Below are 15,143 nucleotides of genomic sequence, written 5' to 3'. Positions count from 1 at the left end.
GCTTTTACAGACACGGCTGTATTCTTAGGCGACAGACCTGCCCCAGAAAAACTGGCTGCAAAATTTAGTAAGTGGCTGCAAGTGTTCCAACAAATGCATATAGAGCAAATGGACTGATTTGGGCATCCCTGCTTTGATTTATATTAGGGCTGGTTACTGAGTTGTTTATGTTGCCTGCCTTCCAGCTAGGGCGTCATATTTAGTCAACTAACTAGCTAGATTTTTGCTTAACAAAAAGAGACCCTGATGAATCAGCCAGCAGATTTTAAAGTTATTCTTGATGCAGAAATGTATGAAAACTGCAGCTGGTGAGCGTCCTCTTAAGTGCCATCCCTTTCTGGGTGCGGGAGAAGGGGGAATGCCGCAACATATCTGTGCATCTTCTCAAAACCAACTGTGGGTCTTCCTGCAGAACTTTTGTTTTACTCAAATGTGCAGATTCAATAGATGAATAAGTTACCTGATTAAACAAAACTTAGGCGATTAACAGCCCTACTTTTTACCCAGTTCATTGATGACAGGTTTGCCTTCCTCTTAACAAAACCTCAAGGCCAGCAAACATATGACAAAACAACCCAAAGCAACCCCTTGCTTTTCAAAGGAAAGTCTGCTTCTTAACATTTCCTCTTTCAGTTTCCCTTTCAGTAACATGTGAGAACCAAAATAACTGGGGTGGGGGGGTGGGGTGGGGTGAGGGTTGTGTTATCTGTTGAAGCAGGGGCTCCTAAGTTTGGATCCCCAGATGTTATTGCACTACAACTCCCATCATCCCCAGCCACAATGGCTGAAAGTCCTTGGGATCTGGAGTCCAACAATACCTGGTGACGCAAGCTTGGGAGCCCCTTGTTAATCAGGGTCAGACAGCTTTTGAAGTGTGGTGAGCTTGTGTTTTCTGTTGAAGCAGGAGCTCCCAAGCCTGGTTCCCCAGGTGTTGTTGCACTACAACTCCCATCATCCCTAGCCCTTGTGGCTGGGGACGATGGGAGTTCTAGTGTAACAACATCTGGGGACCCAAGCTTAGGAGCCCCTGCTTCAACCGATAACACAACCCTCACCACCACCACCCCAGTTATTTTGGTTCTCACATGTTACTGCAAGGGAAACTACTGCAAGGGCCGTACTGCAGAAGGCCCTTGGGATTTGTAGTCCAACAGATTTGTAGCCCAAAGTTGGGTCCCCAGATGTGTTGCACTACAACCCCCATCATCCCCAGCCACAGTGGCTGAAGGCCTTTGGGATTGGTAGTCCAGTAATATCTGGGGGCTCAAGCATGGGAGTCCCTTGTTAATCCTTGACTGCTGACAAGGCCGGCCAGCTTACGAAGTGTGGTGAGGTTGGCCACCTCGGGGCGGATTCATGGAGGTGGGGGTCCTGCACTCACCTCTTCTGAGCACCTTGCCTGCCGCCTGGTCCCGCCCCATCCCTGTCTGGTGCTGGCACTGCTACAGCTTCCACTCCCTGTCCTTACAGACGGCAGGGAAGGAAAAGGAGCAAAAGTGTGGGAAGGTAGAGGAGATTGATGGCTGCTACCACCAGGAAGGAGCGATTGGGGATGCAGGACAGTGGCTTGCTCTCCTGCTTTTGGGGGCCATACCTCAATGGAAGAGCATTTGTCTGCTTACCTGCAGAAAGCCACCGGAAACTTGGTCTTGTGGTAGCAAGCATGAATGGCCCCCTGTGCTAAGCAGGGTCTGCCCTGGTTTGCACTTGAATGGGGGACCACATGTGTGAGCACTGGAAGATCTTCCCCTCAGGGGATGGGGCCGCTCTGGGGAGAGCATCTGAGGTTCCCAGTTCCCTCCCTGGCAGCATCTCCAAGAGAGGGCTGAGAGAGATTCCTGCCTGCCACCTTGGAGAAGCCTCTGCTGCCAGTCTGTGAAGACAATATTGAGCTGGATGGACCAAGGGTCTGACTCGGTATGTGGCAGCTTCCTATGATCCTCAATACAGCAGGGAAGGACTCCTGCCTGGAATCTTGGAGAGCTGCCCCCAAACAGTGTAGGTCATACAGAGCAAGATGCACCAATGCTCTGACTCAGCAGAAAGCCGCTTCCTGCGTTCCACTAGTTGATTTTGGGATCAGCTTGGTGTTTGAATTCTGAACGAGCGGCTTGTGCCATGGATGAGCTTGGGATATCGTGGAAAGAGGCAGGTTGCGTGTGCCTGGGAGGAGAGGTTGGGTGGAGCAGGGAAGCCCTGGATTCGGCAAGAGATGGGTGCGTGTCTGTTCAGAGTTATTGACTGGGCTTTGGCAAAAGGAAAGGCACCGTACAACAAGTTTAAAAAAAATATTTTTATGTATTTGGTTGGGTTTTTTTTTTTTAATGTGTGCCTGTGGACCTTGGGAACTGGGGGATTAATTTCTAAATAAATAATATTTAGAATTGTTTGATACTGAAACAGCCAAGAAAAGTAGGGACTTTCAGACTGGGGGGTGGGGTGGGGGTTTCCCAAGATTGTAATTTGGAAAATGGACTTGATGTGGAACAGAAAAAGAGAACACACACACACACAGACACACACACACTCTGTTTGTGTTATACAGATGCACAGTGCTGCTGTGCCTTTCCTGCCCTTTTTGCCTCCTTGCTGGGCCAATGGGCGTCTTGTGCCACCTGTAACGAGGCCAGAGAGGTGCTGTGGCATCCTCCAGCAGAGTAGGCTGTACTGATTTATGCAGATTTTAACTGACAGGTGATATGGAGGCTCTTGGGAATGGTAAGAGGCTGATGGCTTACGCTGGAGTTTGTGCATCTTTTTGCCTCGTTGTCATCTTCTTTGCAAAACAGGGTCCTCCTTGCCTTGCTTGACATTTTTCCAGGGATCTGATGATTTCCAGGGATCTTAATAGGGGTTTGCGTCGTTGGAGCCTGAGTGTGTTTGCTTTTGATTAGTAAAGACGATTCCTTGTTAATTGTCTCTCTGATCCACATCTTGAAGGCATGAATCTGTGGAATTCTGTGTTCTCTCTTTGAATATTTAATAAGGGGGGCACCAGGCCTCCCAGCATCTCACAGCAGGTATCTGTGCCTCAACCATTAACTTGCTAGGTGGTTTTGGTTAGCTTCAGTAGGAGAAATATTAAAATGCTGGGGATTTCAGTGGATTCCCTGTGGAGGAGAGCGGTTTTTTTTTAAAACAAATTTTGCTGCTTGGTCATCTAATTTTTTGTGGTTTTAACTGTTGTGTCCCTCCTTGGGAGTCTTGGCATGGAAAGATTGGCCATTGCTCTTCTAGATAAATAAATGTAGATAAGCCCACCTTCTCAGGGAAACTAGGGGATGAGGAAGCTGCTGCGGATGCTCCTTTAGTACATCAGTCTGCATGTAACTCTACCAGGACAGTAGGAAACTGTTCTTCTCCCCACTCTCTCTCAAATGCTGTGCAGAGTGTGGGCTTCTAAAGTTGGGCTAATTCTGGGATTCTTCCCTGTAACAGGAAATGCTGTTGACTACAACTCCTATCGTCCCCCCAGCTGCAGTGGCCTTGAGTTGGGGATAGCGGGGAGTTGTAGTCAACAACATCTGGGAATCCCTGTTACAAGGAGTGCTGTTCCCCAGGTGATTTTGGACTACAACTCCCATCATGCCCAGCCACAAAAGCAAAGGCTCTTGGGAGTCATAGTCCTACAGCATCCGTGTGCCCAACTTTGAGAACTCTTGCCCTAGAGGAGGGGTTCTTGACCTTTGGTACTCCAGATGTTGCCGAACTACAACTCCCATCATCCCCATCTAAAATTTATTGTGGCTGGGGATTATGGGAGTTGTAATTCAGCAACATCTAGAGTACCACAGGTTGGGAACCCCTTCCTTAGAGCAGGGCTGCATAACACTGGCCCTCCAGCAGCTTTTGAACTACAATTCCCATCATCCCCAGCCACAGTGGCCAATAAGGATTATGGGAATTGTAGTTTGCACGTCTGCTGGAGGGCTGAAGTTGTGCAACCGTGCAGAGAGTACAAAAGCACTTTGCATGTGCTCAATAATCCTGCATTTCCCTGTCAGAGAGAGCCTAAGAAAAGTCCTGCTGGATCAGACCAAAGGTCCATCTAATCCAGCATTGGGCTGGGAATGATGGGACTCGTAGTCCAGCAACATCTTTTTTTTGGGGGGGAGGCAAGTTTGAGAACCCCCGAGCTAGCTGATCTCTGCATCGCCCACCCTCTCTGCCCTTCAAAGTTTTGTGAAATGAAGTCTCTCTGCTTGCCTCCAGGGCTAGAGGAAACCCTGAAACCCTTTAAGGTGCTTGGAGTGAAAATAACCGCTCCTTTCCTCCTGGCAGTCCTTGTAAGCAGGATCCCAGAATGCCGACTCAGGGATTCGCTCCAATTCTTGTGTTAGCGGGAGCAAGCGAGGCAGGAAATACAGGCCTCTTGGCTGGTTCGCTGCACAGTGCTTGGCACCTGACCGAGGCGGAGAGGAGGAGAGCAGCTGGCTTCGTGCTTCGGTGCGATTAGGGATGTCCCAGGCTGCGTGGTGCTGTCTCTTCCGTAGGCAGGACAGGACTGCGTGTTGCTGGGTCTGGGCGGAGCGGCTTGCTGGGTGTTCTTGGCCTCTGCTTCGGTGACAGGTTGTGAAGAAGTGCCTCTCAAGCACGCCGCAGCGTTGTCTCGAGCCCTAGCCTGACGTTTTGCTTTTCTGTTCTTCATGGCCTCCTCCTCTAGACTCGACAAAGCCTCTGATAAGTGACTGGAAGGAACCCGAGGAGCCTCCGATGCAGACGCCCGGGGGGAATCCGCTGGTGCTTTCCCACACCCTCCAAGAGCTGTTGAGCAAGGACACGGTGCAGGTGGAGCTGATCCCTGAGAAAAAAGGCCTCTTTCTGAAACATGTGGAGTACGAAGTTTCCAGCAAGGTAAGTGGAGGGAGCAAGGGAAGAGGAGGAAGAGCCTTTCTCGGATCAGTTCTGTGCACAACGGGCCAGCTTTGGTGGTGGCTGCAAAGCCTTTCCCCCAAAGGGGATGCCAAGAGAACTGAAATGCGATTCGTGTGCCAGTGGCATATGCTTGCAGGCAGGCTGGGCAGTGCTGAGTCCAGGATTCTGGGGCCCCTCAGAGCATGCATGCTGCAGGTCGTGTGTCCCATGGAACCTGGAAGGGATGGAGCACCGAAACCAAGAAGTCTCTCCTGTTGCCTCTGATCTTCATGGGTGGGTGGTTTGGCGCAAGAATAGCGATGCTGTTGCATGTTTTGGGGGTCCTGGCAAGTGCCCGGTTTAAAGTGCCTCCCTCTGGATCACCACAGGAATGAGGAGGAATAGGCTGTTGCCTGGACCACACTGTACAGAGAGAGTGGAGAAAAGCTTGCTCAGAGATACGGGTTTTCTGAAAAACTCTTTGGTTTTTTTCCTTTCCCAGGCAAACTTTCCCATGCACGTTTTTATCTATCTACCTATCTAATTTCCCGTACATGTGAAACGTGCACGTACTGTCTCTCTCATAAGCTTCGCATTGCCTCGCATTGCATTGGCATCCATTCAGTGCTACGAATATCTTTTATGAAACAATGCATTTTTAGAAATAGAAATGTTTCCACGAAAAAATAAAGCATGGGGAAATTTTCCGTTTGGGGAAAAAATCCAACCCCAGATCTCTGCCTCGGCTAGAGATGTTTTTGAAAAGTTCTGACTACTGCCAGTCCCCTGGCTTCACAGGCAGCCTGGTTTATAATGGAAAAGCAACTTGTCCTCCCTGCTAGATTGCTGCCTGCACAGCCCTTTCAAAAAATCTCTGGATGCATACACAACTCTGGCCTTTCTTCACAAATTAATTCGTATACTGCCATTCACTTAGAGAGACTTTCAAGGCAGTTTGTAGACAAATAAACTCAATAAACAATAAACAGATTAATCCAGATACACCAAGAACATTAACAAAACAGCAGAAAATCAGCAAAGAGCTGCAGCTGTGGGACACAAACTGTCAACTGCAAGCATGTTGAAGCAAAAACGTTTTGTGGGAAGCAGGGAGCAAAAGCGCCAGATGCACAGCCCAGGAGAAGGGCCTGGCTACTCCCCGGCTGCGTCATCTAGAAGGCCTCGTACCTTGTGGAGGGCCAGGTGGGCTCCATTTAGGATGCAACCATGGCTCAGAGTGAGGGCTGCTGCAGCCGCCTTCATGGGGAGGAGGCCATAGCTCAGTGGTGGAGCATCTGCTTTGCATGTAGCCTCTCCGGGCAGGGCTGGGAAAGACTCCCGCCTGAAGCCCTGGAGAGCTGCTGCCAGTCAGAGCAGGCGATACTGAGCTACTGTAGTCGGACCATTGGTCTGACTCTGTATAAGGTAGCTTCCTAGAAGCAAGCATGAATGGTCCCCTTTGCTAAGCAGGGGATGCTCTGGTTTGCATTTGAGTGTGTGAGCACTGTACGATATTCCCCGTAGGGGATGGGTATTTGCATGCAGATGGTCCCAAGTTCCTTCCCTGGCAGCATCTCCAAGAGAGGGCTGAGAGAGATTCCTGCCTGCAACCTTGGAGAAGCCGCTGCCAGTCTGGGCAGACAATACTGCGCTAGATGGACCAAGGGTCTGACTCAGTATACGGCAGCCTTCTGTGTCCCTCTTTGTGGATGCCCCCAGTGGCTTCTGGTTCGCCAGCACTGCAACCAGCTAGACCTTTGGTCTGATCCAGCCGGTCTCTGAAGTCCAAAGAACGGCAGTGGCCCTGCTGAGGCACTGAAGAGGTCTCCCTCTGTCTTTCCGGTAGCGCTTCAAGTGCTCTGTCTACAGGCGGTACAATGACTTTGTGGTCTTCCATGAGATGCTCCTCCAGAAGTTCCCGTACCGCATGGTCCCAGCTCTTCCGCCAAAAAGAATGCTAGGAGGTAAGTCCTGGGCTGATGGGATAGGATGCGGTGGAGTGGGATGGAAGAAGAAGAGGTCGCCTGCAAAAGTCTACTCTTGGGGCATCTATGTTTGGGGCATCTCTAGCACCCTTATCCTGGGTATCTAAGGAGAAGCTTAGCCGGCAAGGCCCTGGTTCAAGGAGCAGGCTAAGGCACTAGGTGCTAAAGTCGCAAAGCAACTTCTTTCTAAAATTTTCAGCACTTATGAGAAGGAAACCCGCACATTCTATTTAGAGAACTTGAATTTTGCATTTGAAATACAACTTGTGCAGTAGCATTGCTTGGGGCAGGGGAGCATATGCTTTGTCTCTGAGCTGTGCCCTTGTTGGAGGTTTTTATTGTGCAATTCCTGATGGTTTTATATATTCACTTATTCATTCATTTATTTTAACATATTTATATACTGTCCCAAACCTGCATCTCTGGGCAGTGTGTACAATGAAAACAATACAAATTAAACAAAATTAAAAATGATTGGCATATTAAAATAATTTAAAACCCAACATTTAAAACTCTTAAAACTATAAATCTGTTTAAAAGCCCGGGTGGACAAATATGTCTTCAGTGCCTTTTAAAAAGTTGTCAGAGATGGGAAGGCTCTTATTTCAACAGGGAGCGCATTCCAAAGCCCAGGGGCAGCAGTGGAGAAGAAGGCCCGTCCCCGAGTAGCCACTAGACACTTCTTCCCTCTCACCCTAGCTGCTTTTATAGCCTACAGATCCAGTCAGAACAATATGTTAAGGTATCCCTGCCTACTTCTAGGGCTTTCTCTTGTGGTTGGTTAGCAAGGTTTGTAGATTTGGAACTGGGCAAAGCGAGAAAGGAAGGGTGCCGTGTTAACCATCAGGCCAGTGAATGGAATTGGCGAGGTTCAAGACTAGGCAATAGCATTCCTTGCTCAGCCCCATTTATAAACAGAGGTGCTACCGGGCAGGGTGGGTCTGGGAGAAAGAGTGTCTTAAAGATGAAGGCTTTGGACTCCCCATGTCTATGCTTTTTTATGTCTTTTGTATGACCCGTGGCTGTAATAAAAAATTGAATTGAACTGACTCCCCATTTTATAACCGAGACTGTCTTCCCTGCTGCAGCTGACCGTGAGTTCATTGAGACCAGACGGCGCGCGTTGAAACGTTTCATTAACCTGGTGGCACGACACCCTCCCTTTTCGGAAGACGTGCTCTTGAAGCTCTTCCTCTCCTTCAGTGGATCTGTGAGTATCCTGAGCAGTGCTGTCTCTGTGTGTGGTTGAGCCTACTGTGTGTCTCTCCTCTGTGCATCAGGATGCTCTTGTTACTAGCCTTGCCCTAACTGAAAGCCTAATCTTGGCTTGCAAGAGGCCAACAGGGCAGGTGTTACAGCCATTGCTAATGATGGCCCTGATCCCTGACTGTACGCACGCCTGAAGGAGTTGGCTAAGCTTGTGGCAGAATCCAAGTGATTTTGACAACGTTAGGGGTGGGCAGAAGAGAAAGAAATAGCTGCTGGGGTCTGTCTTCCTGTCTGTGTGCGTGTGGCACTAGGGATTGTGAGGCGTTCTGAGGACCATATAGGGAATTATATGGGTTGCAGGAGTGAACATGGGAACAACCCTGCTGGGTCAGGCCCAACGCCCGTGTCGTCCCATTCTGTTTCCATCAGAAGCCCACCAGACGCCTTTGGGAAGCCTGAAAGCAGGAGATGAAGGCATGCCCCTTCTCCTGCTACCCTGCAGCTACCTTCGGAGGCATCCTGCCTCTGAGCCTGGAGGTAGCCTCAAGCCATCAGGACTAGTTAGACCTGATTGATAGACCTAAAGTAAAGTTGTGCCCTCGAGTCGGTGTCGACTCCTGGCGACCACAGAGCCCTGTGGTTTTCTTTGGTAGAACTCCATCACTTGGTCTAAGTCCCACTTAAAAGCATCCAAGCTGGTGGCCATCACTTCCGTCGATGGATTAATTCACTTCCATGGATTAATTATGCATCCATTACTACCACTTGCCTTGCCCAAGACGTTCCCTAGATTTCGGAATCTTCAGGAGATCCTGCTGTATATTTCCAGGCTCCTTTTTGTGTGAACCTTGAGGGCTAGATGCATGCTTTTAAAGTAAAGCTCTAGGTCAGCTGTGCACCAGAATCTATGGTGCGTGCAGAATGCAGACCATCTTGATTATGTGTCCTGTGCATTGCATTTAGCTTGCATGGGAGGAGAGCTGATCTTGTGCTGGCACGCATGAATCTTCCCCTTCCCTAAGCAGATTCTGCCCTCGTAATTTGCATTTGAATGGGAGACTACATGTGAGCCCTGTAAGATATTCCCCTCAAGGGATGGGGCCACTCTGGGAAGAACAGAAGGTTCCAAGATGGGGCTGAGAGAGACGCTTGCTTGCCATCTTAGAGAAGCTGCTGTGTAAGCAATCCTGAGCTAGATGGGGCAATGGTTCCATCCATGACTCAGTATAAGGCAGCTTTCTGTGCTCCTATGATGAGTGGGCTTAGCAGTTCTAGAACTGACAGAACTTGGCAGCAGCCTATGACAGTGGTTTGGGGTGCAGTTCAGTCCTGTGCCAATCAAGAACACATAAGCAGGAATCCGCAAAAGAGCCTCCCAAAGGATGTTCTGTATCTGGAGGAATTTTTTTTTTTCCCCTTTTAAATTTCTATTGGCTTTTACAATAGCTTTACATTCAGATTACATTCATTTATTTAATTAAATATTGACTTCCCGCTTACCTATCTGCGCGGTATCTGGAGGAAATATTGACAAGTCCTCTGCTAGATGAGACCAAAGATCCATCTTGTCCAGCCTCCTGTTTCCGAGAGCAATTGTCTGGGTGCTTTTGAAAGCCCACAAGCAGGGCTGGAAGGCGCCTTCTGCTCTATACTAAGCCCTCTTCCTAAGGGATGTATGAGCAAATCTCTGAAAGGCTGTCCCAGAGGAGCAGAAGCTGACTTGCTCTCCGTTGGCAGGACTGGAACGAATGGGTTGAAGTTGCCTCTCTGGGAGGCATTGTCAGCTCAGACCTTGGAAGAATGTCCTGGCTGTGAGAGCTTGTTGATAGTGGAATAGTCTGCCTTGTTTAGTGTCGGGCCTCCCTTCCCTGGAGGTTTCCAAACGGAGGCTGGACGCCCCTCTGTCAGGAATGCTGGAGCAGTTTCCTGAATGGAGCAGGGGGTCGGACTAGAGCAGGGATTCTCAGCGTTGGGTCCCCAGATGTTCTTGGACTTCAACTCCTATAATCCCCAACCAAAGGCCACGGGGACTGGGGATTATGGGAGCTGAAGTCCAAGAACATCTGGGGACCCAACGTTGAGAATCCCTGGACTAGAGGGTCCCTTCCAGCTCTAACGGGCTGTGGTTCTATGAATGCCCTTTGTCGTCCCTCCCTCCTCACCCCGCTGGGCATGTGATGTCCAATACATATTGCCTCGAAACACAGAGTGCTGAGTGTTGCTCTGGCATATATGGATTACGAGGGCTGTTCAGTTTCGGCCCTTCTGCAGACGTTGGCCTACAACTCCCATAATCCCTGGCTATTGGCCTCTGTGGCTGGGAATTATGGGAGTTGTAGTCCAAAAACGGCTGGGAGGGTAAGTTGAGTAGGCCTGGAACCGGACCAAAATTTCAGCACAATAAGACACAATGGTGTGTGGTGTGTGTGTGTGTGTGTGGCAGGGGGTGTTCCCAGGCAACAGGGCCACCTCAGATGAATTGTGTTTGGCAGCCATGGCCTGTGCCAATACTTGGCACCATCGTGCAGCTGTTTGAGGCCTGTGGGTGCTTGAAGAGTCTGCCGGACCAAGCTCTGGCTCCAGTGTGAGCTGTAATCCCCTCTCCCTGTTGTTCTCCTAGAGCTCTGGAAAGGGTGGATGAGGGATCCTGGGAAAGACTGAGCAACATGCTTGTGATGGGGAGGGGTAGGCCTTTTGCTCCGGAAGGAGGGGGCACTGCTGGTCTCTTTCCTGGTGGTTCATAAAGCCAGCCTTGCTTTGGTGGGAGAGATCAGCGTCCCCTCCGCCCTGCCGAGCAGGATATAGTTAAATGTTGGGACGTGTTTGCTTTGCTGCGAGGAGGGAAACGCTGGAATGCTGAATAAGCTTGGAATTGCCAGAAGCTGACTGAGGTGAAATGACTTGATCCCGTGGTTCTTTTTGTTGTTGTTGTTTTTAAATCTGTCTCTCTTTCTTTTCCAGGATGTGCAGAACAAGCTGAGGGAGTTGGTGCAAGGTGTGGGAGACGAGTTCATGACCTGCACACTAGCAACTCAGGCCAAGGTACTCCCTTTGCAGTGCAACTGGAACAACATCTGGCTGTTTGGGAAACAGAGAACGCTTTACCTGGGACAGGGGATTCTCCAAAGCTGCTTCCTTGACCAAAAGAGTCACTGGTCGCAGTCCTGCTCCCTGCTGAAATCTCATTGGCGTCGATAGAATTCCAGCTGCCCAACTGTGTGCAGGATCACAACTGCCACCGGGGAGTTGACTCTGATTTGTGCGAGAGGCAGGAGGGATGCATGTTCTCCTGCTGATAAATGTGTATTCTTTACAGAGCATCTACGCCGTGTACAAGAATCTATTAAAAACAGACTCTGCTCACTGTCGTAATGATTGAAAACGCATTTCTGCTTCTTTTTAGGGATAAGAGATAATTCACTCTTTCTCTTTGGTAGTGGGAGAACGTTAGTAGTAGCACCATCTACTGGATCAGAAGTGGCACTATAAACTGGATTTGCAATTAGCAGCCCTTGCCTCTTCGGTCCAAACAAGACATTGGAGATCCAGGGTTGAATCTTCTGTCATCTCACATTTGTTTAAAAACCAGCGAGGGAAAGAAGGGTTTTAGCCTTTTCTCCCTTGGAGTTTCACCAATTTGTAAATTGGCCCCCTTGGGCTTCCATTAAAAGATGATGTGTGTTCTCTTCTGCCCCGTGTATCAGTGAAAGGCCAATTAAACTGTCCCCAGTTCCTCGGTTTGTGGCACCGGTAGTTAGTGGGTTGAAGGGACAGAAACCTCCTGAGTAGCTGGAGAATATGCATGAGGAATTGCAGAGAACATGCTCTGTTCCAAGTGTGTGTGACAAGCACGCTGGCACACACTCTCCCGCTGAGTGTTCAAACCTCTTGCTTCCCTCTCCTGTGACTTGTCCGATGCACAAACGACAATGTCTGAAGCCCCTGAAGGATTAGTCAACCCAGCTTATGCTCTCCCTTAGGATTTCCTGCCAGCCGACATCCAGGCACAGTTTGCTGCCAGCAGGGAGCTGATCCGAAACATCTACAACAGCTTTTACAAACTGCGGGACCGGGCGGAGAGGATAGCCTCCCGGGCAGTTGACAACGCTGCTGACCTCCTCATATTTGGCAAAGAACTCAGGTAGACCAAAGCAGGCCTATGTCATGCAGTAATTTTTTGTTTTGTGGGTTCCCAGGGGGTACTTGCTCAGTCTATAGAGCCCTGCATACTCGGTTATCCTCGGTCACCATCAGCTGGAGAAAGGGATTCTTAAAACAGCATCTCTTTATTAAGGCCCAGGGCTTTCTCTTGCAGTCAGTCTGCCTGGATCTGGCTGACTGAGGTGGGCAGGGACGTAACTATAATAGGGCAAGGGGAGACAGTTGTCTGGGGGGCCTCCCAGAGGCAAGTCACATGACTGACTCCCTCAGCCGCGCACCCACCCGGGCTTCCTTCAGTTTTATTCATCCTCCGAAATTGATGTGAGTCTTAAGACCTGAAGCTACCAGAACAGCTTGTCTTTCTCTAGTACCATTAAATGACTTGCATTGTCTACAGTTTACAAAACCTTTTAAAAAATAATTTAGGATGATGTTCTATTGTGGCAAATAGGGGTGTGTGTGTGTGTGTGTGTGTGTGTGTGTGTGTGTGTGTGTGTGAGAGAGAGAGAGAGAGAGAGAGAGAGAGAGAGAGAGAGAGCAAGCACACCTTTCACACACATAACTATGCTTTTTGTTACCACTATTCAGCCTCATTTAAGATTTCTTTACTTCATGAGCTGAGCTCAGTGAGTGGGGGGGGGTGCATTTTAAAATCTTGTCTCTGGGCCCCCTCCAACCTTGCTACGCCCCTGAGGTGGGGTGTCTTTGCGGGTGGGGGACAAGCTGGATGTCTCTGCGTTGCTGTTTCATGCGGTCTTGTAGAGCTAGGGTACCACTTGAGATGCGTTCTCTGATAGTTGCCTGCTCCCTAAAACAATGAGGAGAGTTTGAATGGCCGAAAGCAAGGGGAGGCAACCTGGGCTCTCCAGCTGTGGTTGAGTTACAACTCCCATCCCGCTCCGTGGTGTGGCAGCCTGTGGGTTTTACGAAAGTTTCTTTCTAGATTCTAATGGGTTCTTCTTTCCTTCCCACAGTGCCTTAGGCTCCGACACAACCCCGCTGCCTTCCTGGGCTGCTCTGAACAACAGCGCTTGGGGGAGCCTGAAGCAGGCCCTGAAAGGCCTCTCTGTGGAATTTGCACTGCTAGCCGATAAAGCCGTGCAGCAGGTGAACAGTTGGCACTGCTCAGTGGATAATGTCGCCTGGCTGCTGTCCGCTTTCCCTTTGTATGGTGTTCCCAAGGAACACCCTGATGAAGACTGGCCTGGTACTTGGGTTCCCTGAGTCAGGGTCCCATAGTGGTCAAGTCTGTGGGGATACTGGTTGGCAGCCGGAGGTGCTAGAGACAAGTAGCGTGGTTCAGGACAGGTGTGGCTCAGTTTCTAGAGTGGATACTCCTAGGGGCCAGAGGCAGGTAGCGTAGTCCAAGGCAGGCAGGGGGTCAGTTTTCAAAAAGTCCAGGGGAGGCAAGGCACACAACCTGGTTGATAAGTTGCCTAGACCAGGGAACCAAGCCTGGGTCAGCAGAGTCCCTGTTAGTTCCCTCGGTCACAATATCAAAGTGGGCTGAATGAGCTGCAGTACATTTTTCTGCCATTATCCAGGTGGCGCTGTAGAGCAGCAGCAACCAGGCCATTAGTTCCTGAGAGTTGCCCCAGTAGTGTGGAGTAAAGCATTTGGGCCCTGTTGTCCGATTCCCTGATTGGAGGCCCCCCCCCACCCGCCCCACATTGGATTCTGCCCTCCCGAGGACCTGCCTGTGTTAAGAGCGAAGCCCCTCACTCCAGGGCAGGCCCGCTGTAGTTAGCTGAGACTGAAAGCAAGTATGGCTTAGGCCTGGAGGCCAGGAAATGGCTCCCCTCCCTGTCCTGTGCTGGGATGGATCTGCTGCCCGGATTCACACTGTCCCTTTCATTCACTTGCCCTTCTGCTTTCTAGGGTAAACAGGAAGAGAATGATGTGGTGGAGAAGCTGAACCTTTTCCTGGATTTGCTCCAGTCCTATAAAGTGAGTCCTGCTCTCTCCTTGCCAGTATGTGAGTGGATCTCTTAGCAACAGCTGTGTACGCGCTGGAGGGCATTGCATCAGGCCAATGGAAAACCAGCCAGGGAGTTTGTTCTGAGGCCAGACCAGGCACCGGAAGGAGCCTGTGGCTAGATGGGCCATTCCTGCAGCTGCAAATGCACCTTTTGCTGGGTGGGGGAGTGGTAACTTCAGGTATTAATTTTAAAAAGTAATCCCGTGACCGGTTCAAGCACTTGGAACCACTTTAGATGTATTTCATGCAGAATAATATGATTTTTGGGTTTTGGAAAAGGCTTTTGCAGGTAAAATAAATGCAACAGGATGAAAAAGGAGAAAATAAAACATTAATCATAACTGAAAGCAGACTGCCTGATCATTGTACCCCTCACTCTGAACCAGTCACTGCTTTTTGTGTTGAGGGGGTTGATTCTGGGTTAAGGCAACTGAGAGAGTTTTCAGTTCAGTCAAACTGACAAAACCTCTTTTGAATTATTATTTTTTGCAGATGAGTGGGTTGGATTGAGGTTCAGTTGAACCCTCTGTTGTAAATGTAATCAATAAATCTCCTATATTGCAGGCAGGGGACAGAGGCTAATATTTATTTTATTTATTGTTGCATTTAATAGAGAGCAGCTTGCCTAAGGCCCCATAAAGACGAAGTGGCAAAGGCAAGATTCAAACCAGAGACTTCTCAGCTCTTGGCTACAGAAGCCTGCTACCTCTGACTCGTATTGGGAAGGGATGCAACGGGGAAGCAAGGAAAAGGCAGACTGTGCTGACAGAATAGGAATTCCGCTGTGGTCATTTATCCTTGCCCTCCATGGTCCCTATGACACTTCTCTGCCACCCTCTGTTTGTTTATTTATTTTTACATTTATATCCTGCTCTTCCTCTGAGGAGCTCATGGTTATCTTGATCCTCACAACAACCCCGTGAGGTAGGTTAAAAACCATTTAACAAACCATTTTT

At 49.5% G+C, this 15,143-nt stretch overlaps 1 protein-coding gene across 5 annotated transcripts in view; it reads left to right on the top strand.

The window, feature by feature from the left end:
* SNX8 (sorting nexin 8) overlaps window positions 1-15,143 on the top strand; it is a 43,064-nt gene that overhangs the window by 19,049 nt on the left and 8,872 nt on the right. For 3 of the 5 annotated variants that reach the window (XM_053276592.1, XM_053276591.1, XM_053276595.1), the window contains exons 2-8: window positions 4,664-4,854; window positions 6,701-6,818; window positions 7,928-8,049; window positions 11,010-11,090; window positions 12,029-12,189; window positions 13,184-13,316; window positions 14,088-14,156. In XM_053276592.1, coding sequence (XP_053132567.1) covers window positions 4,664-4,854; window positions 6,701-6,818; window positions 7,928-8,049; window positions 11,010-11,090; window positions 12,029-12,189; window positions 13,184-13,316; window positions 14,088-14,156 — 875 coding nt within the window. Of the gene's footprint in view, window positions 1-4,427; window positions 4,490-4,663; window positions 4,855-6,700; window positions 6,819-7,927; window positions 8,050-11,009; window positions 11,091-12,028; window positions 12,190-13,183; window positions 13,317-14,087; window positions 14,157-15,143 lie in introns of those variants that run through there. The other 2 variants (XM_053276594.1, XM_053276593.1) reach the window with 2 other exon arrangements.

This window comes from Hemicordylus capensis, chromosome 13 (genome assembly GCF_027244095.1).
Source record: "Hemicordylus capensis ecotype Gifberg chromosome 13, rHemCap1.1.pri, whole genome shotgun sequence".
NCBI classification, from domain to species: domain Eukaryota; kingdom Metazoa; phylum Chordata; class Lepidosauria; order Squamata; family Cordylidae; genus Hemicordylus; species Hemicordylus capensis.
The sequence above is the reverse complement of the archived record's forward strand: the minus strand, read 5'-3'. Positions and strand labels throughout refer to the sequence as shown.